Raw genomic sequence first — 27,975 nt, forward strand, 5'->3', positions numbered from 1 at the left:
ATTGGTTACAGATTTCTCTGGTTCATCTATCTGCACATGGCCTGTAATGTCTGCAGGATTCCAGAGCTACTGCCCACCTTTTTCAAGCCTCGGTGTCACCATCTCACAATGCAAAAGGAATAAGAATCATAATCTCTCCCTTTGATGTTTTTCTCTAGGAAGAAATACAGTCTTTTTCCCCAACACATACAGCCTGAATGGCAGCACCAGAGCTGAGTTGGTCCCAGGGGATGGCCAAAGAGCTCTGAGCTGGAGAAAGGCACAAGGCAAATAGTCAAACGTACCCACCACCCATTGCACTGCAGTGATCTGCAGCAAGCATCAAACAGGCCCAAAGGCCCCAGAACATTTGTTAGAGCCCTTTAGTTACTATTCTCATTTTCCATTTTCAAAGAAAACCTGATATTCCAAGCAGGTCTTCTATATACTTTTTTGTTGTAGTTAAATAAATCTGATGAATAAATGGATCTGCTTAAGTCAATATAGGACCAATCTATGGAGTCATATCTTAACTGGTGTTATCTAGGTTGATTTCACGAAACTAAGCCTGCACAACTTACCATTCTGCATTAACCTGTGTAAGAAGAATCATGCTGTCTGCAGCTGATGCTGGCCAGGACTTTTGAGAGCAGCAGAATACCCGTTCAGCTGAGAAAATCATGCTAGCTGCCTAAGAACTGTAGTATTTAGTAGCAGAGAGAGATGATCTACCAGTCCCTATAAATCCAGACAAGCCTTTGTAATTCTTTAAATACAGGGAAAATGTATGTGCAAATAAATCATTCATCAATTAACAAGAAAACTCAGAAGAATTTAGGTCATGAATATAAACGTCCCTGCTCTCAACACACTGGAATCTCTATTTGGTTCCTTTTAAGTTTCAGCAAAACAAAGGGGTTGATATCTGTTTTTCCCAACCTATCAGTTTCAGTTAATTTCAGTCCAATAAGAACTATGAAAAGGTTGCAGAAATCATCCTGGGTCTGCATTTGCCATGAGACACATCAACTGCTTCATGTGCCGTGGCAAATGCAGTGTGACTTCTGCTGATTGCTCCTCTGACGCTACATCAGCTCATGCTGAACCCAAAGCAATTCATAACAACCAGGTGTTGACTGAGGGCAATAACAAACCCCCTCCAAAACCCAATAATAATTCAAAGGAGGCTTTCTTTTCTGTACTGGTGGTGCTTTTCAAGATTTAATGGGAGCAGATTTTTGGGACGAAAACACAAGGAAATATGGTTTTACCTGAGCCCTTCTGTGCAATTTGTATGTCTCAAGAAGCAGAATGGCCAGTGTCTGTGTGGGGATCAGGCCCACAGGAATAAAATATTAATTATTCACAAACTGATGCTCTTGGGTTTGGTCTGGGATCACGTACTGCCTTCTCCTGGTAAAATAATGTTGGCTTTTCCCATTCAAATAATTACCAAGTATTCAAATCCTTTGTCAAAAGCGAAGCATCAGCAAACCAAACAAAACCAACCAACCAACAGAAAAAGCAGACAAAGGGGAACTCCACTGTAAACCTTTTCTTCCAGTCAATGTCTCAGCAAAACTCAAGCAGCCCTGAAGTCTCTGCGCAACACATTCACTTCTTCCTGCTGCAAGAACTCAGTCTCCAAATAAGGTGTGTGCAACGGAGCTATGCTGCTGTCACTTAATTAGCCCTGGCCATGTTGTAAGAACAAGTTTTAAAATGAAATTTTCATCAAATTAAGGAGTAATTACAACCGGGATGAGGGGCTAGGCCAGCCTGGGTCTGAGCAAGAGCAGTCAAGGGAAAACACCTGAGAATTTCTAGCAAAGCAGCACTGGTATCACTCTCAGGTGATCACTCTCAGCCTACCCTTACACCTAGAGATCAGGGCTGTACCTGCATGGCACAACTTGCAGACTGTGGCACAAATGCAAGTGTTACAAAATGAGCTCCGAATCCTGAAGCCAAACAGTCACACATCCGTGGATGTTGTTGTTGCGGATGTTTAACCACACAGAAAAATGGGGCTCCTGCTCTGAGGCACTGTATCTGGCTGGCTCCTGTCTTCCCTGTCTTCCTAAACCCACTTTGGATACCTTCCTACTGGCTCCACAAAGCTCTAGTATCCTATAGCTTTAAGAGAGACGGTTTCACTGTAAGGGGGTGTCTTCCCATCATACACACCAGTTTCCCCAGACACTGAGGCCTGAGGGATCCCAACCTGCCTGCTTCTGGTGCAGCACAGATGTCACCCAACAGCTGATCCAGTACAAAAGAGAATTCCTTACGTTTCCTAGTTGTCTGGGCCTTCTCAGTAAGCATTTTGCAGTGCTCATTATGTGTCTTTCATCAACTTAGCATCTGAGGATGAAAGTTTCTTGCTACTTTGGCTTTTGTATTGACAAGAATTTTCATAAATCAGCTTCAGTAAATAAAAACCCCCTTTGCTTCTCCCTGCCACAACAAGCAAGGGAAAACAAGGTCCAATAAACCCCAAGCCACCACCACAGAGTCCCATATCTGAAATGTTATGGAAAGGGATTTGATGAACTCCCCTTTTTGCTGACCTCCCTTAGCTGAACGCTGTTGGGGTGTGCATTTACAAATCAGGCTTTGGTCTCTAAACCAAAAGAAATGTCCTGACTTCTTCCTGCCCATGATTTGCGAAGGCAGTAACTCCCAATCAGTGCAACTCCCCCAGTTCTTCCCAAGGTGATGGTTGCACATATGTGAATGTCAGTGTTCCATTTGCAGCCCAAGCCTGGTTTTATGTTTTTTGGAGGAAGCTGTAAGTATTGGGCACTGCAGAGATTTTAAACACCACTCTTTAATCAAGTGAAATATTAAAGCCAAAACTAATACAGTGTCAGGCAATAAGCATTGGGGGACGCTGCCTTATCTAATTTGCTGTCATCTGCAGTAATCTCTGCTATTAATATTACCATGAAGAGCTTGGTAATTTTACCATGTGATGAATTTAAGTAAACTTAGGCACTTAAAACTTAAACTCACCACTTCAGCACGGTCACTCAGGAGTGTGTGCCAGCAGGAGTGACTGCTTCTCTGGCCTCCTCAGCCTCTGGTCTGAATATTGAAACCCCAACTACAGCACAGCAACCAATATAAAACTAACCACTCAAATGGCTGTGAAAGGTGTGTGGGCATCAGAGATTGGTGATAGGTATTCAGCAGAGCTCGAGCAACATGTGGTGGTCTACATCCTTTCAGAAACAGCAACCCATCATCAAATGTGGGATATGGAACTTCTATGGTTCCTGCTCAAAGTAAGGACCCAAAGGACACAGATGGACCAACTATTGACCTTTGTCTGATGAACAATTTACCTTTTTGGTTTGTATTAACAGAAGCAATCAGAAGAGGAACAGACCAAGGGGCTGTTAAACTCACACAATGTAGTGAATAACTGCTTCCCTGGGGACATGCTCTCCGCTAGAGTCACTTGGTGTCACAGTGGTCACACAACTGGAGAAGAACAAGGAGCAGGTAAGGCCCAGGTCAGGGATGATACAACAGAAACAACTAGTTTAAAGGAGGTTTGTCTGCCTACAACCTCACAAGACAAAGCCCAGGTCTGACCCCAGCATGGCTGGCAGGGTCTCCCTTCACACAAGTGCAGTAAAACTGCCTCACTGGCTCAGGAGAAAAGCAGGAGGTGGATGGAGGGCACTGCAGGTACGGCTGCACAGCAGGTGAAGGTGCACGTTGTGTCAGGGACCCATCCCTTCCATGGCTTTAGTCTGGCAGCACTGATGAGGATAACAGCAACATAAGGACCCAGGTGACAGCATGTGCTTGCAAGAGCCTTCCAGGGGTTCCCCCTGCACACACACACCCCACAGCCCTCTCATTCTCTGCTGTTTCTGGAGTCACACTAACAAGCATGTGCCTGCACATGGAATTACCTCTGTTTGCCCTGCAGACATCCTGGTGGTGTTTCAAATCAGACATTTATGCCTTTGCCCCACAACTAAGTATTAAACTGTTCTGTGTGTTCTGACATCTCCTCACAGTTAAACCTTCCTCCCTACGAAGTACGCTTTTCATTTGATCTATTTTAATCTTTCTATTCCTTACTGAATTCCCTGACCTAATAAGATAGCAGTACCTTAGAAAGCAGAACAGCAAATGGCAGCTAAATAATATTGCTATTTTACCAAGGAGAACTGAAACACAGAGGAAATACTTGAAGACAACGAGAAGAATGTCTAAAGCTGTCTCTGCACAGAGTCACATATTGCACACCAAACATCTTGGACAGCATGCCCCGTGCTGGGGGGCAGGAGGACATTCTCCTGGATCAGGTGCAACCAGAAGCATCCCCTACCAGCTTGAGCACTAGTACTGACAGATAGTACATGATGGTCCTCAGTAGTAATATAGCTGGTGTGGAGTTCAAATGAAGGATAGGATAGTTCAGTATTATTCAGCTGCTCTTGGATATAAGCCAATAGAAATAACTCATTGCTTATCTCATGCCAAAACCACACCACTGTGCACTAACCCTATCCTTATCTCGGTGATTACACAAGGCAAGAAAACCCCAGCAGAAACTCAGCTACAATTACTTGACATCTAAAGGCCCTTGCAAGTTGTATTTGATGTTCACTGTCCCCTTAATACCTTTCATGATTATTACCTACGGTCCTTGATTTGTTGCTGTTACTCACACCAATAAATAGCACAAAGTATTTTATCCCTTCAGCCAGAGCTGGAAACCACTCAGACGCAGCTTTAAGAGACCAGAGGTACATTGTAGAGTGCAAAGCACAGAGCTGCTGAAAGAAGAGTTGCTGGGAGGGAGGGCAAGCCCCAGCAGTGCCAGGCAGCCATTAACCCTGCTGATGCCCACAACACAGCTCAGCTGCCACTGCCAACCCCAAAGTTTGTGTTTTATTGACAAGCTTGGTCCCTGCTAAAACCAATACAGAGTCTAACCACAAGTCCAGGAAGATCTCAGTTTTAGGCAAATCAAATGCCAAACTCTCTTACATGGCATGCAACAAGATGGCCACCAAGTTCTCAAACTTGGCTGGACATCACTGCATACACGTAACAAAGCACAAAGCCCACCACAGATTAAGAGACATTTAGAAAGAGTTGTTTAAGAACCATCTGCTGTGCTTAAACACATTTTTAAATCCAATATTTTTGGAATTTTTTTTTATTATCTTTGTTAAACAATTTGGATTCGTGACAGATTTTGAAATACAGAGATGTTGTCTGCAGAGATGTCAACACTGAAGCTCATGCAATTCCTGGTATTGGACCTGACTGTGGGTAACAGTGTAAAAAAGTTAAAGGACAGGCTATAAAGACTTAAATATGAACAAATTATTTCTGAATAAACTTGCCATCTTAAGCCTCAGGAAGTCCTTCATTAGTGCAGGTGAGCCCAGCCACCCTGCACAGCTGCCTGGGAGCAGACAACTGAGATTGACTGAGATCTGTATTTGAAAGAGTTTGACAGACTTTTGTAATACTTCACAGTGAATGGTTTCTGTGCATCCTAGAAGGCACATCTGGTACTCCCTTCTTGCTTTCTAAATAATTGCTATATACATTAACTTGATTCAATCCTTTCTGTGATATGCAATGCACTTATCCTGCTGTGGGTATTAGTGACTCAGGCTGCCATTCTGTAGCACATTCTCTAAAGCTGTTATCAATACCGGATTTAGGTGGAGGGTGAGATGCTGGCGGGGGGGGCTGTGACTTGAGCAAGCCCAGGGAAGGGCAGCATTGGACCCTCTCAGTGTTTTACATTCTCTTCTGCAGAAAATATCAAACAGGATTTCACTGGAGGAAGGGCAGTTATTTTTCAGGTACCAACTGAAAGAAATACCAACCTGTTCTGCACTAGATTATGTGGGACAATATGCAATACATTGCTAGCAAGTTATGACATTGATTCATTCCCTGTATTGAATTTGTTCACAGTAATGAATGAATTACTTGTCCCTCAAAGACCCCAGGCTTTTATCCCACTTTTATTGATTAATGGTTTACAACTTTGAAACTACCTGCAAAAAGTGATTAATGTAACTTACTTTATAGTCTTAAAAAACAGTGTAAGCAATTAGGGTTCCTACAGTAAGCCCTGCCTAGCAGGGAGTGAAACATGTTCTGAGCCATTAGCCTATATTTCAGCATGGAAAACAGTAAAAGGGTGCATTGACACTAAACTGAAGCACATTTATCTCTCCAAAATCATTGTAAAACATGGAGGATGGACTAAGAAGAATTAATGACTACTACAAAATCTTTCAATAATTTTTAGAAGTGGTGCATGGAAATAACTGTGAAAGTGGGATTCTTCATCAAAAGCAATGGCGTAATTCTTGGCTTCTGCAAGACAAGCAAAGAATTAATAAAAACTTGTTGGGGCGGGAGGACAAAGAAGGTGAGCTGAACAAGAATTCGAGAGGTGCACAAAGTAGATGCAAAGGTAAAGATGAGATTGAAGGATGCACCTTGAAGTAGGTGAACACCACTCTTAAATAAAACAACGTAGTTCATCGAGTTGCAGTCTGTAACAGAGGTCTGCATAACCCATTCCTGCACCTAAGCTCTATACCATTAAAGAAGTGGCAACAGACACTCCAACCAACTCATAGGTAACTGCATGGCAAAGCCGGGAGCTACTGGAAGCACCTGAATGAAGGTAGAGGAAGGGAGGGCAGACAGAAAACCAGCCCCGAGATAAACGTGGTCATTCCTGGAGCTGTTTAAAAGCCTGGAAATGGAAACGAAGTTGCACTAAGAGGTGCTAAAATGGTTCTGAGCTGCTTCATTTGCTCTCATTTGCAGAAGGGCAACAACCTACAGACATTTCACATATTCAGCAGGCACAGTGACATTGCTGCAAACTCTGCTGTAGGTTAGGAAACAACAGCTTGCATCTAGATAACATTTTCAAATATGATTAACTTCAAGGATTATATGCTGCAACTGAGGAGTGATAATTTCTTATGCATTCCTGAACAGGGCTGGTTTTCCATTTTTCATAAATGGAGAAGGCAGAAAAATTTGTTTTGCTGCCCAGGATTCCAAAATGACTAGAAAAAAAGCAATACATTTGTAGAGCAATAGCAATTAGCTGCACAGTCATTTCCATTCCTAATTGCAGGTAATTAGGATGACAGTGGTCTCTGAACAACAGTGTTCATGATTAATTGTAGGAAGAAGGAGTGAGAGCAGCACAATGAAAGCAGTGCACACTCTTCTAGTAAGTTTCTCTCATGTGGATTCTAACCCCCATGTCACATTTCAAACTCCATCACTCCAGCTCAAGTGATGACTGAAAGCATTCGATATGGACACCAAACATTAAAGTTGCCCCAAAGCCTGGTTGGTCTGGGTTCCCCCAGGGGACCCAAAGCCCTGGGCACTTGGGGAGCTGATTCCAGCCTGGAGCTGGGAGGACTTCTGCCAGGGTTTCAGTCATGGGCTGTTCCTCTCGGTCTTGCAGATGCTTGTTAATGCAAATGGTTTCTAATAACATCCTAGTTGTGTTTAGGGACCAGTTGCCAATAGTTTACACTGTGCGTAGGGAGTGGATATCAAGTTGGTGCCCTGGAAGCCCTGAGCCTGTGCTGCATGGAGCTTGTAATGCTACTGAGACAACCCCCAAGGGAAGAGTGGCAGTCTCGATGAAATTGTCCAGAAAACCCTGCGGAAGTTTGGGAAGCCCAGCTGCATACTGTGAGCGTGTTGAAGCGCTGATATCTTATCCACGCTCTCTGCACACACACTGTCAGAGCAGGGCTGCAGAGCTGAGTGAAGCACAGAAAATGAAGGGTTTAACTGGGAAGAAGATATGGGAAAATGATCTCTTTATGGACAATACTGAACCTGGAAAGGACATTTTGATAGGGTTGCAGTTACACTGGAAACATTTCACCAAGACACTGTGTTAACCCCACTCTCAAGTAAATCTGTTGATTCCACAGCAGCAGGCAAGCAGCAGCACACTGCCCGACATGGGATGTCCCATAGCACAGAGCCTCTCCTTCTCACTGACGGCAGCAAACAATTTGGTGTAACCAGGTGCTCTCTGTAAGTTCAGTTTGACAATGTGTCTGTCTGACTGTCCCAGGGGCTGCACTCCCCACAGGTTTCCCTGGGCTCTCAGTTACGGAACCACAAAGCATTCCAAAGAGTAGGAGAAGAAGACAGGATCACTTGGCAAGAAGCACTCAGGCACCCCAGGAGCCCTCCAGGGCTTCCTCCTGCAAAGCTTGCCCAGGTGCCCCAGACAGATGTATCACTGCTTTGTAGACCCTCTGGAGAAGATAACCCAGCTGCAGCTGGTGTATGCCAGAAGCACAAGAACAGGGATTGGCTTTTGCCCAGCCAAAGCCCTCAAGAAACATGGGATGGGGTGAACGTTCCGTAAGGTGCTTCCATGGGTACCAGGACCTCTCTGCCCTTTCTCCTCTCAGAAACCAGATCATCTCAGCGCTGCTTCTTGCCCTCTAAAGTTATGCACCTACAGGAACACCATTTTTTTGATTTTTATTCATTCTGCTTATGGATTATCACTCACTGAATAAAAATACACCTCCCAGGCTCTGTATGTGCCAGGACAAGGAGGGCTACTGCCCCAGGGCCTCTCCTCTGATAAACTTGCATTGCGATACAGTTTAAAAACAGTAACAACCAAAAAATTCAGTCCCTTGCCTGCAGCAAATAAAAGCTGTAGCCAACCCTTACAGATGATATGAAAGAATAACGTAACCATCATGGATCCAGAGTGCAATGCAAGAGAACAGCAAGAGTTTTGTTGATCTTTATTTCAATGAAAGTAAGTGCAAGCATACAACACAGCAAACCATCTCCCTGCAACAGCTTTATCTCCCTTGCGCCCCACATACAGCAGAAAAATTCTAATTCTAAATATCTTTCCCTGACAGGTATTTCCAAATCCTCGCAGGGAGCATTAGTCATTAGCACAGTTAACTTCATTACACCAACATGAATAAATCCCACTGTGTCCCTGGCAAAACTAACTGGAGGAAAATTCTCATCCAAATGGAAACATTTAGCACTTTTGCATTCAGTCAAGAAATGGCAACCTGAAATCTCACTTCCTGCACTGGTATGTGGGGCCTGCTGTAGTATGTGCTCTTTTCAAGAAGTCTAAGATTATTTACCAAAACCATGAGATGTTAGGTTAGAAAAATGTTTTCCTGAGGCCCAGACCTTCGTGCCTTACCAGGCAGTAACCACATCCATTTTGCTAGTTCAGGAGCTACAACATTACTAGGAAAAGTTATGAATTCAAGTCTGATGAAGTCTACAGCATCACCCTCTATATGTAGAAATCCCACGGACTTACAGATTTCGAGTCACTACAGTTGATGCAGTAAATAAAGAAAGGTGGAGCACACCTTATAGTGGAGGTAGAGATCATCACCACCAGGTAATAAGGTTTCAGACATTAAAGACATATGGAAGAGCCAAGCTGAAAGTCAGTGTCAAGCAGAGGGACGTGTTGAAGAATTACTGCTTGTGCACAGGAGCACTTGCTTCTTTGTCTGGTGTTGTGTTGCTGATGAAGGCATCTTGGAGAACTGTGTGGGTGCTGAGGCGCTGGCACAGGGTGCCCAGGGAAGCTGTGGCTGCCCCATCCCTGGCAGTGTTCAAGGCCAGGTTGGACACAGGGGCTTGGAGCAAGCTGCTCTAGTGGAAGGTGTCCCTGCCCATGGCAGGGGGTTGGCACTGGATGAGCTTTAAGCTCTCTTCGAACCCAAACCAGACTGAAGTTTGGCACACAGAAATGGCAAGAAAAATCCATTATCTGAGGCCAAGATTTCACATCTGTAAGGTGTTTCTAGTTAGAAATGTGCTTGTGATGAAATTACTTCCCGCTTTGGTAAAGCAGTTGCTAAGTAAGAAAACAAGCAACCCACTGGCCTAAACAGCTGCAGAAACACGTAGCACTAAGTAATAATCATAGTATTGAGCAGAAACTACATAAACCCATTAGTAGTGTTCATTACAAATAAAAAAGGCCCTCTGTTTTACTAAAATTACATGCCTAACTAAGCTTACCTTTTTATTTTTAAAGATACCCAGGTTCAGTTGTGCTTCCTTCCCCCCCCGCCCCAAACCTCTCAGAGCTTACACACCTTTGTTTTGTAGCTCTTATTGCTTAGAAATTGAAGTCTGTGACTTCAGTTATAACCTGAACACCCAACCCAGCTGAATTGTGCCAAATTTAGGATGATTCCAGTTGAACAGATAATGAGACTCAACAGTCTCCTGAAAGAGCTGATTTTGCTACACACATGTAAGGGAGCCGCCTGCCACTCCGGCCTACGGCCCTGCAGTTCCATTAGTAGCTGCTGCAGTTACTAATGAGGTCCTAAGCAAGGCATCCTACCTTTGCAATGACAGAGAGAAATGGGTTTGAGTTGAATGACTAGCTCCTCAGGAGCTCTAAAATAGAGTTCCTCTGTATTGGCCACAAAGGAAGGATCCTGAAGCCTAATGTTAGACACAGCTCTAAAAAGAGGGAAGGAAAAGCAATGGTGACATTGAGCAACAAGAACAGCAGCTACCTCAGGGACAAGGAGATGCATTTCCATACTTACTAACCACTTGTAACACAGAGTGGGGACACAGACATAGTCTATCACATCAATTTTTTGTTTGGGATTAATTTTTCCTGTTTTGCCCATCAAAAATTTAGGCATTGAGTCTAAAAAACAGCCAGTGAAGAGAAATAAGCAATTTATCCTGTTTTCTCTTTGATGGACAGATTTTCATTTGGAGAGATGGATCACTCCCCATTGACTGTAACTGGGTGTTAGAGTAAGAGCACATCTCAACATCTACCTTTCAGCCAGCTGGAGGTATGGGAAATGAATCATATTGTGGGTACTCATACAAATACTACAGAGATAAAAAAGGAAAAGGAGCCAAATGGCTGCCTCTCAGAGAAAATAATCATTTGGGGGCTGCTGCAGCTGCACACTTTATGTTCAAGTGATAGACACTTGTCTGAAATTAGTACCTAACATTAAAATGCAAGCTAGAAGGGGTAATATTTCCCAGCTGCTACTGACAGTAAGAGTTTGGACTGGAAGGGTTAACTCTTGTATAAAGCCATGTTCAGGTGGGGTCAGGAGATCAGAAAGCCCTCAGGTCTATGTTTAAAGGACACTAGAAAAGACATGCTGCAGGGATGGGTGCAGGCAATTACACCAGCACTTTGTATTTTGTGCTTCCCAAGGGAGATCAATTCCCAGGTTTCCTGGCATGTCACTGGCAAAGCAGCCCTGGGAAGTGCTGGTGGTGGCAAACCCTGCTCCGGGGGAAGCAGGGCCAGGTAGAGCACCCCAATTTCCATCCCCTGGGCTATAAGGAGGGCACCTGGAAAGGGTCATCTGCGCACATTTCACCATTTTAATATGTAACAATGAGTTGCCATAAAGAGGTATGAAAGGGATGCAAAAAAATTGTTACAAACAAAAAACACTAAAAACTCCAGTAACACTGAATCAAACTGACCACTACTTGGGTAATGGAAATTAGGCCCAATTAGCATTCAAAATACTAGGAAAGAGGTCTTTTTTATCCACTGGAATTATTAGAATTAATGCATTAATGCAGAACTCTAAACACACCTGCAAAAATCCATGAACTCCTGCTTTACCACACAGGCTCTGTCCCTCTTTGCCACGTTCTCCAGTTTTGGCCAGTTAAGCATGACCAAAAGCACAGTAGCTTTCCCTTCTCTGTCCTCCAGTCTCTTTCTCCTGTACAAGCTCCATCTCACGGGCTTCTCGTGCTTAGGAAGGCTCCTAAGAAATGGAGACTCACTCCCTCTCCTCTCCAAAGGACAGAGCAAGGGCTGTTGCAGCTGACCTAGTCCACAGCCTTTACTTGCTACTGGTGATCTTTCATCATGGGAACTTTAAAAGAAACCATCTAGTCTCAAGTTTACTGTGTGTCTTCTCTTGCTGCTCCTTCAGACTGTCAAAAACAGAAGGATAAACACTGTTCTGGGTCATTCAAAAAGCCAACCGTGGAACCAAACCTTTCTTCATAATGAGAATGGCACTGAGCAGGGTAGGCAGGAGGCAGCTGATGGCTGGTGTCAAGCACAGAAGACAAACTGTCTTATTGCTGTCAGTCTATGTAGCACAGATGATCTATTACTTAGTGGTTCAAACAGCAGCTCAGTACCAAGCAATTGAAGAAGAAAGGCTTCATGGCCCCCAAATCTTAAAGAAATGCAGATGCAAAACACATTTCAATAAGGGAAAAATCTTGATTTTAGGTTGAAATTTGTTTCTGATAAAGTATTTTCAACTCCTTATCTATTTTGATGTGGCCTTTGAGTTCTGCATTGATGAGTAGTAACTAATGCACAGGAGAAATAACTAAAGAGTTCACAGCACGTCAACTTGGCAGACTACATTTTCTTTAGCAATTATATAACAAACAAAACTCCAGGAATTTAAAAGCAGCAGCATCCTCTCTTGGAGTTCTATGCAACAGCTCACCCCCAAACCCAAGTCATTAAAATGACAAGTCAAATAGGATTAAACAAGATTCCTGTTCTGCACTGATTACAAGCTCACTCCATCACTCCCAGGGCATTTTACTGATTGACAGCATACAAAATAAGGGATGTTTAGGATTGACCTAATTCTCCTTGTTGACATACCTGTTATGACATTACTCCATTACCACCCAACCTATTTTTAACCCATTTGGACAGAGTAATGGGAGTAACGATATGTTTCAGGAAAGAGAGATTGTACTGTAAGAAGCAAAGTATGGCAGTTTCAACTGTAGCTCACTTTGAGAACATAACCCCCAGTTATTTATGGGAAACAACTTTGCAAGCCAAGGCCAGGTTATGTCATCTCTACCAGCAATCACAAACAAGGCCCGGAGCAGAGATATGACACATCTTATCTAGACATGGAGGATGCAAGGGCCTCTGCAACAATGTGCCCAAGCCCTGGCAATCACAAGTCAAGCTAATGACCAGAAGCAGCTAATCCCACCAGTTTATACCTTTCCCACAGTTAAACCTCCACACTAGTTACTGCTAATAGGGTGAGTTCTGGCATTCTGGTGACTGTAACATTTATTAACCAGTCTGGAACAGGGCAAGTATCCAGAAAGTCTTTGCTGCTGTTTCTTTGTTCAGAACCTCTCTGTGGCTGGAATGGATTCTTTTTATTGCCATTGACCTCTGAATATTTTCTACGCAACATAAAAGTTTTAAACTCTTGATTATCAGCATAGGATGCCTGAAACATTTCTTTATCCAGTTTTGTATCCAGTGCTTTTTATGGATTAAAATGTTCTTCTTGAAAATGCCTTAAAATTTCCTCAAACTTTCTTCAGTCTCCTGGGAGCATCATTTACATGGTCACATTGAACTTCAATTCACCTAAGTCCTTACCTGCTTGGGTTTCTCCATTTCTATGACCAAAACATGGTTTCAAACTGCCAGAGGGGAGACTGAGCTGAGCTCTTAGGCAGAAGCTCTTCCCTGTGAGGGTGCTGAGGCGCTGGCACAGGGTGCCCAGAGAAGCTGTGGCTGCCCCATCCCTGGCAGTGTTCAAGGCCAGGTTGGACACAGGGGCTTGGAGCAAGCTGCTCTAGTGGAAGGTGTCCCCGCCTGTGGCAGGGGTTGGAACTGGGTGAGCTTTAAGGTCCCTTCAACCCAAACCAGTCTGGGATTCTATGAAAAAACTTCATTCTGCTTGCCTCCTGGCCCTCTGAGTTCTGCCCCACATGGGGCCATGAACCCCGAGGTACCCAGTGTGGCTTCTCACTCTTGACTACTTGCCATAAACACAGAAGTGTAACTTTTGCACATCAGCTTTACTCCTGAAGTGAATGGCTGATTTAACTTTTCAGAGTCTCCCTGACCCCAGGGTTGCCCCACACCTTGAGCTAAGGCACAACCACGTGCCCCTAAAGCTCAGTCTGCTTTCCAGCTGAGATTTCCAAAACTCCAGTCCATAGATGGAATGTTGTGTCATCTACCAGACTTGCAAGCCGTTTTGTTGATGTGGGACAGTGTTTGAACGTGACCACTTCTGAACCTCATCTCACAGGGCATGGGTGATGTGGGGACAAGTGGCTTGCCATAGCCTGTTTCTTCCCTGTGCACCTGGTGATACCAGGATGCTTAAGCAGCCCTGAAGGAACATAATAGGAGAAATTATAAAGATGGGATCTATTAAAATATGCAAAACGCCACCAATACTGAACAACTGCAGAAGTGTTACCACATATAGCGGGGCAAAAGAGTTCTTGATAACTTTGTAGGCTCTGAAATTAAATACAGTGACTAAGAAAATGTTTGGAGATCTGCAAATGGAAGAGCTATCTTTCTTCATCGAAAGAAATCTGGAATGTTCTATACATACCCTCAAGCTAGGGTAATTCAAATGCAGCTCAAAGGGTATTTCTGGGTTAATCCCACAGCTTTCCGTTACCATACAGTGTACTAACACCAAATTCATACAGGATCCTACTTAACAGTTCTTTCTCTTTTTACAAAAAACCTTTGCAGGTGGTTTTCTGGTGTCAACAGCTTTGTTTACAGTTACAAGAGCAAAAGAGCATATGCTGACTTTTGATGGATGCATTCTGAAAAGACAGAGCCACAGGGAAGCCCAAGGGTAACACAGCTGCAGGGAAAGACCTGGTTTGCTGCTTTCATTAAGCATCAGCTCTGGAGAATGAGAGACTTTGAGAGTTTTGTATAAAAGGCTTAGGGCCACCAGAAATTTGAAACGTTCCATAAAAGCCTTCTGTTTTCACCAGGGTAAAAGTGACAGGGAAGATGCTCAACAACGAGGTGAATAGTTTGCATTTGTGCTCTTTTCTCTTGAGGGAATGAGAGTGGGGGAGTGTCTGAATAGCTTTAAGGAAGTATTGGGGGGTACTTTCCCAAATGTTAAGCTTTGATGCTACTATAACAATAACACCAGAGCTGAGATTAGGTCAGTCTTTAGTATTTTATTCTGAATATGCCTACAGACTGACTTCTTTTCTAAGCTCACAGATTGATCATCATGTTTGTGCTACTACTAACTGACCTAGTATAAATGTATCCTTCAGCACCAGTTATTTTTTCCTAAGCAGGAGTCACAGTGTACATCAGTAGGCAATAGAAAGACGCCTGTAGTAGTCATTGCTGAATACCTTACTCCCAAATAGTCCTCATACCTGTCCTTACTGTTAGGAGTTAACCTCATCCTTTCTGAGCCATCCTATTCTATTTTAGAGAGAAGAAAACAAGCAGAGTGTATTATGAGCCAAATTTTAATCGTATTTGGGTACTTGAAAAGGCAGGTAGGCACATGCTTGGATTTGAAGACATGCCAGAGCTGGTTAGGTGTCCAAATGAGATAAAAGGCACCCCAAACTGCTTAAATAATTTTAGGGGAAAAAAAACCAACCAACCTCCTGTCCAGTGCCTCACGACCTACATAAAAACATTCTGCATCTAAATCCCTTGGTCAGGCAGAGCTCACAGGACTCATCCATGCTCACAAGGGGTGTCTGTATGTCCTCACCCTATTCCCAGTGGCAGGAACACCCTTGGCAGCCATAGCCCCGAGGCTTTGCTGCAGCACCCCAGCCCAAGTCCAGGGAATTGCTTTAAAATTAGGGTGATGTATCAGGGAGCAGAGAGATGCAGGGATTGACAAAAGCAGGTTTTCTCCAGGGGACCTTTAAACTAAGATCAGAGCTTCTACCGGCAGCAAATCTGCTCTAAAGCATGTCTAAGCTCTTATTTTTCTTGAGAAAAGCCCAAAACAGAGAAAGGCAGCCAGCTGAAGTAGCCTTCTGTCATCGTGATGGCAATCACTGTACACAGCAGGGCTTGGGGATAGCACCAGAGGGAAGCCGTGCACTCAAAGTTTAATTAGTCAGCTCTAACATGGAATGTTACCTGCCTCTTTCAAACACCAGCCCCAAAGACAAGCAGAGGCTTTTGCTGGAGATCCCTGCCCAAGTTGCTGTCTCACAACACCGAAGTGCGCTAGGCTGGAGCTGCCATCAGTCACGGTTGTCATAGAATAAGTTGTTATAAATCAAGCAACTGAGCACAGATTAACTGCACTATAATGAATTTATTCTTTAAGATACCACATCTGAGGGGTATCTTTCTCTTCTAGAGACAAGGTTCTGCCAAAGCATCCAAAATTAGTTAATAAATTTCTACAACGAAATCTTTGATTTGCAGCCCAGCATTTCTCTATTAGGGGAAGATGGGATGTTGGAAGAAATAGGATAATTCACCACAGGGGACTGGGAACTTTGGTGCAGGCAATACTTCCGAAAAGCAGTGGCCACGAGGTGCCAACCTTCCTGTAGACCAGGTGCCACAGCATCCTCCCTTGCTCCAGGCAGGGGTGCAGGCACAGGCTGACCACTGTGAGTGCTGTGTTGGGAACCCAAGTGTGTCTTAATGAACTGAGATAGTTTTTCACCTTCGTAAGTGTACACAGCAAGAAAAGAAATCAGCCTTCCATGTATCTGTGTGGGGAGAAACCAGACTGAGTGTCAAATCCTAATGTGAACCAGGAGGTAATCATCTAAGAGAAGGCAGTGGAAGAGAACTCTGCAACAGTGGTCTGGTAGTTTTCATCCAACTGTGAGCCAAACAGACACTTTATTACAGCAAGTGAGAAATCCCACAGTGAAACAAACTGGAAGCTCAGAGCATTTCCCACATTAGTTAACAACATGTGCCTACTGCAGTTGCACCCTTCCTCCTCCTCCCCTGGCGTCATCACCCACATCCTTACAGCAAACACAACCGCTCGCAAACAATCAAGGCAAGCTCCTCCTTGAAACCTGCCCTCCCTTTAGTACCCTAAAGTATATCTGCTGATGCAAAATACTCTGATTAACAATCATAAAAATGAAGGAGTGCATAATATTGAAGACCAACAGGGTAAGTCAACTGGATGAAGAGATCTGAGGCTGGCAGCACCAAGGCGCTGCAGAAAATTACTTGAACACTGCAACACTGAGGTGGCCTAACAAGATACACAAGTGGCTGACTAGAAAGTGAAACAAGCTGGATAGGGAACAACTTTCCAAAAGAGGAGTAACATGAATAAAGAGTCATACAAACACAAATGAAGATATGTTGAGTATTAACTGCCCATGATGGACATATAGCAAAAATCTGAGCAATCAACTGACTGAAGTCTTTTTTGATCTGTATTATTTTTTGTAAGCTCTTTTGAAATATTCCCTACTGACCAACTCCATTCTTACCACAAACACCTATATAACAGAAATACATAGTAGTGAAATTTCATCAGTTCGTATCATCATGAGACCCAGACTTCCATTTAGGTTTGGCCCCAAGCCCCAGCAGATTGTAAGTGGCTCCTTCTGTGCATGCGTGGTTGCCCTTGGTTCAGGAATTCTTCAGTCACAACTAATGAGTAAAATCCAGGGGAAAAAGGGTTCTGGACGTTTTTCTTCTCTGTTTAAATGTTTCCATTGACTGTACAGAGTTTGGAAATAAAGGAGAAGTAAGAGTTTAAAAGACAGCCACTCCTGTGGCTCTAGAAAAAGAAATTATGAAGACTTGTAGAAAATAACCCATATCCCAACGGGATCAGAAGCTTTGAAGTAACAGGCAGATGCTTTGATGATAGCCATTTTTTTGCAGCAGAAAGTATAAACACTGTTCTAGTCCTGAGCACTGCAGTATCATTTTGGATTATGAGTATCTTCTATTCGATGTCTTCCTGTTACTTTTTATTTTCTGATCTAAGTGTAAGCTTGAAATTCAATGTCAAAATAATCAAGTATACCTAACTTTCTTTACTGGGCAGACTGAAATCTCTACTCAAAGAAATAAATGAATGTTCAAGAACCACCCTTTTACAAACACCCAGCTGTTTCTATAATGAAAATAAACAAATCCCTGTATGTTTTCACTTCCCCTGTGTTTAAAACATACTCATACTCCAAATGGTTTCAGGAGGATGTAGAAGGTGAACAGTAAGTTCACCATTCAAGTATCTAATCCTTTACAGAAGGGCTGAGCACACATGCTGCCTCATACACCTCTCGGGAAAGCCCCTGTAGCCTTCTGATGTGTACTCATACAGACAGAAAGTGACATTTCAGCTGATCAAAATTCAGTTCCAGCCTGGGAGAACTTCCAGACAGCCCCAGAGGTAACTAAGATGGAGCCTTCCACATGCTTTCCTTCACTGACGCTACACTCAGCAGGCATCTCCAAACACACCGCTTTAGTAGGCAGCAGCAGCAAGCACATCAGTGTCTTGCCATAGCTGTGACAGACAGTGGATTTCTGAGACAGTCTCTGGCTTCAGTTACATATTTCCTCATGAAGTGTATCCCTGTAGTGTGGGCAATCCCCCTTCCCCCCATTAATTAGCAGCTCTGCAAGCCATAAGCCTTATGAAAAATTGCCAACCTACTGTAATTATGACACTGCATTTTCTCCAAAACACTGCTTACAGTAGATTTTTAATGGCAAGCATTGTTGTTAGCATGTGCTAGAAGATACAATTTTGAATAGATGTTCTGGAGCGTCTCAGGTGTTCACATAGTTCTGCCTGCAAGTCTGCAACACCCTATGAAAGGGAGAAGTGCTACACAGGGGACAGTGACAACTCAGGCACGAGACACTCCAAGCATCATCTGCCAGGGGTTGTCATTCAGAAACATTTTAGGTCTCCTCTCCCAGCATTTTTTAGATACATGACTAAGAAGGAAGAAAAGAATAAAGTGAGAGTATTTTTCTGGTTTGACTAATATTGGACCTGAAACTTTTGAAAATGTTATGGAAAATGGGTAATAGTTAATCTCTGTGTAAGCATTTCATATAAAGTATATGCCTGGTTCTCTGAGCTCAAGAATAGCAAAGGGAATCATCCCAGGCCTACACAGAGTTTGGAGGCCAGAGGCATCCATCAGATTCAGTCCAGTCCTGGGCTGTGGTGAAACAGGGAGTACAGCAGTAGGGATGAGCAGAGGCTGCCAAGGTCGGAGGTGTCTGGGAGGTAAGAGAAACAGATTCAAGACTTGGTCTGGTTCCATTTTAATTCTCCGCAGAATACTGTTTTTCCCCTGCTGTCTTAGATACATCACGAGACGGCACCTTGAACAGTTGTTAGCAAGGCACAGTTTGTGCTTAATAGAGACATCAGCAGCCCCAGGTGAACCATGAAGGAGCTCAGCTTCAGAAGCACATCTCCTACCTTGGACTGCACCATGTAGCCTGTACTTTGAGCTAGGGAATGCCCCAAAACTGATGCAATGCAACAGGCTACAGATAACCTACTTGGCTTGTACTACGTATGCTAGCAGCAAGGTATATACCTACCTACCTATCTATCTCAGCTTAAGGATGGCACATGAGAACATGCTAGATGTACATCCCTGGAATGTACAGCCCCCAGCCAGCGAGCAAGAAGTGCAGCCACAAACTGCTTAAGGCAGGCAGCTGTGTAGGGACAGGAACACACATCAGCTGTAGCCGGTGGTAAAATGAAGCAGCAGCAACTGGCACCAAACCCGTTCCCCCTGTGCCGCTGGCACGCTGATCTCTGCCCACATGCTGTGAACTTCAGTGCTGCTTCTCACCCTTGCCCTGCTCTCTCCGCACACACTCCTGTGTGCTTCTGCATCCACCAGGAAACAGGATGGGGTTAACCACTTAATGCATTAAAAACCACTATTGTTTCTGGCTACATCGTTATTCTTAACTCCACAATCTTTTCTAGATGTAAACCACTCTTTTCCTAGGCTTGGAAGCTCAGTCAGTGTTAAAGATCAACTATCTGCCTGGCACACATTAGAGTTCTGACAGGTCTATTTATAACCTCCTGAACAAACTCTTAACAAGCAGCAGTCTTCGCTGATGCTAATAATCGAGCTGTTTGTTAGCCTTGGGTATTTAAATATAACTAGCAGTCTTCCTAAAGCTGCAGCCGGTGTGCACCTCTTTGTGTCACCTCCATGTGGAAAGCGATGCTATTTCAGATGAAGCATGAGAAATCTTGATGACGATAAAAAAAAAAGAAGAAAAAGCAGATTGAAAGTCTCCCAGTCAAGACATAATGTAGTGCTGGTTCTTTGCATGATTCTGTGATTTGGTGTTAGTTTTAAACCACAATTCTGGATCCCACGCATTCCTGGAACATTATAAAGAAAAAAGGAGTTGGGGATGCAAGAAAGATTCCTTTTGGTTTCAGTGGGTTGGATCCAGCCCGTTATATAAATAAGCAATAGCACCATTTTATAATGATAGAATCAAAAGCACCACACAGGAGTGGGGAACAGACTGCCTGGAATATGATTAAAATATGTTTGATTCAGCAAATGAAACAACTTGATGACTCTCTACAGGATAGTGGGAGACCAAGTGCCCGGTTTTTTTGTGCAAGGATTACTTTGCTCATTTGTTTGCTTTGTGTAACAGTTGACTTTCCATTAGCAGCCACCTCATATTTCATTTCAAAGGGTTTCTGCAATCTAATCAGTCTGTAAAATGTACCCCTGCCCAAGACAGAGGTGTGATTACAGCTGCTGTATTGCTCTGAATTACAGCTTTATGGCTCTGGCAAGCCAACTGTGCTTCATGGAGCAAAGCAAATTTAAAAATGTTTCAATTTGTTCTTTGCTTATAGAAAGTTCAGAGGAATCTGAATTTCTGCAGCAGGCATGAATGTCAAACAGATCAGTCGTAAACTGTTGTAGGCTGCTGGGGACACAATGCACCATGGCAAACCCTGCTACATCTGAGCAGAACTGAGGAAGATCAACTGGAAGCTACAGAAAAGTCTGTCCCTACTTCTATTTGTGCCTTCAAGTGGGGCTCTCCCGGCTCCCATCCTGGAGATCATGGGTCTCATCCTGGGTCAGCCTCCTGAGATGTTCAAGTAAGAAAAAGGGCCATGGCCCCAACCTATAGCACATGTGTTCAAGCATGTCTTAAGAGCCTTCTCTTAGTCTGGAGACGAGAAGGCTCGGGGGGGACCTTATCACCATGGTGGTGGTACAGCCTTGTACCAACCCTGAGAGCCTGGGCACTGTAAAGAGAGTGATAAGCCAGGAGAGAGTGTCTGTCACTTCTGCTGACAACATGCACTTCCAACCTACAGATGGCATTCCCCTCCTATTCACCCTCCTTCCCAAAGGGCATGCAGGCACGTCTTCTACCTTCACCAAGTAAAAACTGAAGCATGAGAAAGCACCTTTGCAAATGCTTTCATTTTTTACACCTTCAAGTTCCAATTCAAGTATGTGCTTCTTGCAATAAAGACAGACAAGAGTCCTTGCCTGAAAATCTAGCTGGGACATGTTTCTAAAGGATTCGGAAGAAATCATGCCTCAAAAGAGCCAAAGAGGATTGCCCATATTTTCAACACATGCTAACCTTTGTATTATTGCTTTCATTGACTAATAGGTAAACCTGCCTCAGCACAGGCCGCTAGCAAACTAGGGCAGTCTGGTGAGGTGCAGGGACAGGAGGGACATGCTGGGTGTCCTGCAGCCACTTACCACCACACACCCTGGGAAGGAAACCTGCAGTCCCTGTGAATAAGCATCATGAATTGAAGCTGCAAAGCACAAGACAGAGCAAGGAGGTGGCAATGTTTCCCCTATTCCCTTACAAAGTGTCACAAATCATTTCCCCACCATTTTTACTAGGCTTTGCAGTGTATTGGAATTATTTTCACCCACTACCAACATTTCTGGTTTTGTTTCTGTACAGATGCATCTGAGGATTTCTGGAATACACTTCTGTCCTTCAGGCATGTTGATGAGATCGTAAGGAGAGCTTCTTCCAGCCTCAGCCAGCAGACATGCTCTTCCCAGGCTCCAGAAATACCCATCACATTTTTCCAGTTCTTTGCTTTGTTCCCTTGTTTAAATTACAGCCACAATCTGTATCACAGATTTCATCAAAGTCGCAGTGAGCACCTGAGAGAGAGCCCTGTTGTCATGGCACCTCCAGGGACTTGCCACAGTAAAAGCAAAGATGCTTCTGCTGGGCAAAGCGATGGCTGGTTTAGGAAACCCACGTTTAAAAGATCAAAACACCTTAAAGCACCTCTGCCCCACTGTGTAAGATGGTTTTGAACTAAAAGCTGCTTTGTATAAAGCAGATGTTACATACATGAATAATCTCTACATGTTTGCACAGCGCAAGCCACCCAGTGACACAGCACTCCTTCGGAAGCACAGGCAGGACGGCTTTTCTGAGCTCACTGAAATGCATTTTGAGCGAGAGGTGTTTGACAATTTTAAGTCGACCAAAATTGCTAGGTTTAAGAAAAAACTTTCTGGATTCAGGTGTAAAATGCAGCTTCTGGCTGAGCCACCCCAGAGGCAGCACAGCCTTTCCTGCAGAGCTCTTCAGACGTGGTGCAGGTTACAGGAGATGAGCTCCAGCACCTCCACAGGCAGCAACACAACAGGCATGTCGCTGGCTTCCCCTGACATGAGCAACCTGTGATTCTCACACAGAGATGTACAATTGCTTTATGGAAAAGAAAATTGAAACCTATTATGAGAGGCAGGAAGAGATTTCACTGTCACATTGTGTGCAACACAAAGTACGTAGAAAGGAAACAGGGAAAGAAAAATAGACCTTTATTACACATCTCTGAAACCTTGAATAACTGCAAGGACCATCCTCTGGTACTATTGGCTGCAGATTTGTCAGCACTGAAGCCTCTGAAGGACTTCAGTTCCTGGCAGAACCCAAAAACATTGCAGTGCTCTTCTTATAACCACCTACTCTTATGTTTCAAGCTTCAGTTTTTCCCTGGCACAGGCCCCGAGATCCCAAATGCAGGTTTGTGCACTTCCCATTGAAAAACAGCCCATGTAAAAAAAAAAACCTGCGTAAAAGCACCACAAACCTGCATCAAAGGCTGCACCTTCCAGATAGCTAAGCACACTGTGCTATGCCTGCATATTACCCAGGTGCACTCACAAGTTTAGCCAACAAAATCCAACTCTCCTAGATATGGTATCATTTCTAGATCACATTCAGGAGCTCCAATGTACAGGTGCATCACCCAAACTGCCCCTGACACCAGTCAGACTTTTTGCTCCCTGACATTTGGAATATGCCAAAATACTTGCACGGCTTTTGAAGGAAACCCCAAAATCCAGTTCAAAAGAAAAAGTACATAGGAACGTATGTACGAGATCAGAAAACAGTGAGGCTAGGAAATGCTTTAGGGAGAGTTTAGGAACAAGGGAAATAGCCAGATGGGTCTTTGCAGGCTCCAGCTATACGTGACTCAGAGACCTGACCTAAAAGTTGCTGTCTTTGTATTTAGAGAGCCTATTCAAACCCATTGTACTGGGGAGTTTCGTTCTGCTATGGAGAAAGTCACCTAAGCAGCAACTATGTTTGATGTGGGGGCAGGAAGACATGCAGTGTCATGCAGTGTCCTTGAAGCTTTCGTTTGCTGTCACTCGGCGTCCCCATGTGACATGAGTTGGACACAAGCAGCACTGAACACTTCTCAGACTAAATGTCATTTCTGAACACCACAAGCCAAATTGATAAGACAAATCAGAAGGAAAAGTTTCTCACATTCAAAATGCTATATTAGGCGTGCAAGAAACTGTAAAATTAAGGAATTAATCATTGGTATAGGAAATGTCAATGCCATGAGTTATCATATTGTGTTTATGGAGAAGTAATTTGCCCAAACCTATACAAAGCAGGAACACCAAGCTCCACTGCTGACGTTTTAGACCAAACCAGAAAGATATGTTGACAAAATGCTTATTTGGGATAAAACCAGCCCCCAAAAAGCCAAGCACAAAGCTTCTTTACCAAAGACAAACCACATAAGCCCCTTCATAAGGCTGAAGTGATGCAAAGGCTTTTTACTAGCACCCAGCTGATTCCCTCCTCACCGACCCAGTGCTTAAAAGCCAAGCAGCACAGAAAATGCTTTTCAACAGGTTATCACAGAGGGGGTTGCAGGAGGAATTGGTCTCAAGTTAGTTATTGGTTTTGGTTTTTTAAGTACTTAAAATCCCATAAAAAAAAAAAAAATCGAAGTTCCTGCAGTAAGGAAGAAAGCAGATCTGCCTAACAGTGAAGCTAGAAGCCATCTGAACACTGCATAAAGGGGGCATGTGGAAAGGATCAAGGACCAAAACACAAGCAAGGATGAGAATCCTGACATGGAAGGGAAGTGCAGTAGCTGCTGCAGACATTTGTAAAGCAGCTGACAAATTTTAGAGTGCCTCAAACCCACAAGCTACTCAATACTGGCCCATGGAGGGAACTGCAAGGGCAGCTAGGGTCTTGGCAGCATTTTGGATGGTTACTGTTCTTCGAGGAAAGCAGAAACACCACAGCCAGGAAGGCAATGGTAGCAGAAGAGTGGGATGCTGGGACTCACATCCTCTCAGGTGCAACCCACCCCCTTTCCTCCAAACCACCCACCTCTGACAAATCCCTGTTCCCCTGAGCACCTGCACAGCATCAGAGCGATGGGACAGAGTCACAATGTACCTCCCCACAGCAGGAACAGGGAGGTGGAAAGGAGACAGCAAAATATCCAGAGAAAGAAGAGAGGATCAGGAACACAAAAGGGAAGAAAAGGAGGGGAATCACATAGCAAGACAAGTAGAAATTTAAAAAGAAAGGTTAGAAAAGAGCAGGATGTTGAAATCAAGAAGCAATTAAAATAATCAGTGCCAAAATGCCTGGAGACCAGCCCAGAAGCTTTGGCAGCAGGACAGCACCCTGGCAGAAACTGGACCAGGAATAAGTTCTTCACAGGGCCCTTTTATTATTCAAAATACAGCAGTTTTGAAGCTGGAAGAGTAAAAAAAACTTAAGCGTTTTGCTAAAGACCTCCGGGAATGCCTTATGCAGATACAAGTTCAGTAATCCTATGGAAAATCTACAAAGCCCCACCTGAAGGGTGACACTGAGCACTTCCCACACCAAAGGAAACATCCCATCACCCAAAACACTCTTTTACCAGCCCATGACCCAGTCCCCATTTCTCTGTGGGCATTGGCATAACACTGTCATCCTCCACAACATCCAGAGAGGCTTCCTTTGCGAGAGATACTGTGAGCTTTGAAAAGTGAGATATTTCGTAGAATCATAGAATCACAGAATCAACCAGGTTGGAAAAGACCTTCAAGATCACCAAGTCCAACCACTCCCTAGCACTGCCAAGGTCACCACTAACCCATGGCACTAAAGGCCTCATCTGCAGTCTGTGAACACCTCCAGGAATGGTGTTACTTGTCTCGGTTTGAACTGCCAATGAGATTTCTCACTACCCTGGAATTTGGTACTTCTCTGGTTGGGCAAGGGACAGCGAGGGGAGGGAAATGGAGCACAAACACTGCACATCAAGCTAAGCAGGTCACAAATTTTACATATACATCTCCAAAACTTCGCTATTGAAGATAACTGTGCTGCACCCTGAGTGTGTGGGAAGGGAATAAACAGGCAGCAGAGGAGGGCAGGGATTTCTGCTCAACGACCCCAGCAAGTGCTCACTGACTCATCTCACCTTTGAGACCTCGAATGAGAAGAAATGAGATTGAGAGAAATGTATCTGAAGGGCATGCAGAAGTGGCTGAGTTGAGAAGGAATGCTGATGTTTACACTGCTGTGCTGGCAGTCACTCAGCACCTAAGATCCTGCTGTCCTGTATATGATTACACATGGATTAGATGGGAAACATCAGACTTGAAAGTTCCCCACCGAAGCCATTCCAAGCTCGCTACGCAGTGGAAGCGCCAACACCTGCTGTTTCCCAAGCTGTTTCAGCCAGCCTGCACAAAGCCTTCAGTAACACCCCGAGCACAGAGCCCACCCCATGGACATCCTTTATCCTGCTCCTGCTTTAAGAGATCATCTCCTCCTCTCCTCAGGTGCTAATTATAGCAGTAGCTATAACTCAGCAGTTTGTTGATGCAATTTAACTACTGAAAATAAGCTACAGGGGCCATAATCCACAGTGATCCAAAACCAAGGGATTTGGATTACAGGGAATCTGTTTTTGCAGTAGCCTAAGGATGGACTGTATAACATGAGTCAATTTTTCTCCTCTATATTATAGCCGTATTTAATAATCAAGCCATGGAAAACAGATTAGCGTCCAGAAGGAGCACAGCTCTTTCCTGTGCCCAGGCAGCTGCTGATGCTCCTGCTGGCATCAGTCAATGTCCCCACCTGTCCCATCTCGCATGGCTTGTAACAGTAATAGACCTCAAGGTTTCCAAGGCCCAAACTCTGTCTTTATGTAGGGGTAATGCAACAGCTGAGCTGCATCAGTTGCTGCCTTTCTAGAGAGTTCCTTGCTTCTGGTGAGAGAGATAAAACACCAAGAATAACAGTGTGAATCATAAGAATAAGCGAAATACCAACCAGAGGGGTCTCTTCCTTTTGCTGAAGTCAAGATCTCAGAGCAGCTTTACAAAATGGGTTTACTGATCCAAAAGCTTGCACTGACTGCTCTGGGATGTGTCCTACCTGCCTGCATCATTTTACAGCCTAGATGGACCTCTGCCACCTTAATAATGTTATCTGCTTTCCTTCTCACCCACCCCTGTCTTTATCTTTTTGCATTTTCCTTTTACAGATTGATACCAAATACCTCTTCCCTTGACTAACACAGGGGATCTACAATTTTGACAAAAGAGGTTCATACCAGATTTTAACAAGAAAAAACAAGTTGTGCTTTTTCCTTAGAGCAATTTTGCACGTGTCCCTATGTCCCAGGATCAGCAGAACCCAGGACACCATACAGAAACACTAACCTGGCTTTGTATAGCACTTGTTTGTTGTACTGTATTTCAGCTTACAAACACATATAAAGCCTGGTGAGGCAATCCTGACTGTCCTAGCAAGAGATTAATGTCATACCTAAAAACATAACCCCGTAGGCTCCTGACGTTTGTTTGTGAACTCGTGTGCAGCTCCTTCTCAACGAATTTTCACAAGTCCTTCTTCATTCCAGTCCTAACCTCTTACCATGTCCTCAAGACATCACCCAAGGATACACAGGGCTGTAACTTGGGCTCAAGCTTCTCTGACCTTTCCCTTAGTCACTTCAGTCCCAGCTTCCAACACTGGCTTCCTGAGGCAGGTTAGCTCTGGGCATGGCAAGGGGGAGTGAAGAAAAACCCATTCTGCCAAGGGCAAAACTCTTTTCTTAGCTTGTCCCTGAAGCTCATGAAGCAGTGAAACAGTCAGGACAGCCCATCATACAAAGCAAGAGTTGGAATAAGCTTGGACTCCTTTTGAAGAGCTTAATAAAGTGAACCTTCATATTTTGAAGGCTTAATGGCTTTAGTTCAGGCAAAATCTAATCTTCTTTGAAAGGATGAAAAAAGGAAGTGGAATACTCAGAGATAGGATGTGTACTTCTGAGGTTGAGTAGCTGCAAATTTTTCTCAGTATCAATCACTCCTATTCCTGCCATGCTTGATTAAAAAAGAAAAAGCTACAACTAGATTAAAACCATTTGTCACCACAAAGGCTGTATTAGCTAGGCAAGATCTTTGGATAAAGGCAACAGGGTTTGGGTTTTCTTCACAAACAAGACAGCCTGCTTTTACTTTTATAAATTTATGACTTTAATTCAATAATCTTTCTCTGTACAGAGCTGTACAGAACACGGCTTTCTGAGCTGTATGCAGGATGATGCCTCCAACCTCGCAGTGGCACCTGGGAGCTCACCTCATGCCAGTATCCTGAGGCCATTAAGAGCAGAGCTGACATTTTCAGCCTCAGGCAGTGCAGTTGCTTTGCTTAAGGTGAAGCTGCGGCTGCATCATAGTGCGGCAAACAGCAATGTAGAGTGCTCATGCATGCTGCTGTTTAGGAGGCTTTCCCTACAGCATGCTGTCTACTGCTGCGTACTTACACTTAGGAGTGCTGAGGTTTCTACCTAGGGAGGCAGTCTACAGTTTGTACTAAAA

The 27,975-nt window shown here is 44.0% G+C and overlaps 1 protein-coding gene across 6 annotated transcripts in view; it reads right to left on the minus strand.

The window, feature by feature from the left end:
• KCNIP1 (potassium voltage-gated channel interacting protein 1) overlaps window positions 1-27,975 on the minus strand; it is a 404,820-nt gene that overhangs the window by 222,469 nt on the left and 154,376 nt on the right. The window contains exon 2 of one of the 6 annotated variants that reach the window (XM_061348412.1): window positions 3,391-3,465. The exons of 4 other annotated variants lie outside the window; for them this stretch is intronic. In XM_061348412.1, the coding sequence (XP_061204396.1) occupies window positions 3,391-3,424 (34 nt within the window). In that variant the 5' untranslated portion in view covers window positions 3,425-3,465. Of the gene's footprint in view, window positions 1-3,390; window positions 3,466-27,975 lie in introns of those variants that run through there. One more of the 6 variants, XM_061348413.1, reaches the window with a different exon arrangement.

This window comes from Neopsephotus bourkii, unplaced genomic scaffold, assembly GCF_033783945.1.
Source record: "Neopsephotus bourkii isolate Nb327-2 ecotype Australia unplaced genomic scaffold, CSIRO-AGI_Nbou_v1 NB_357, whole genome shotgun sequence".
Taxonomy (NCBI): domain Eukaryota; kingdom Metazoa; phylum Chordata; class Aves; order Psittaciformes; family Psittacidae; genus Neopsephotus; species Neopsephotus bourkii.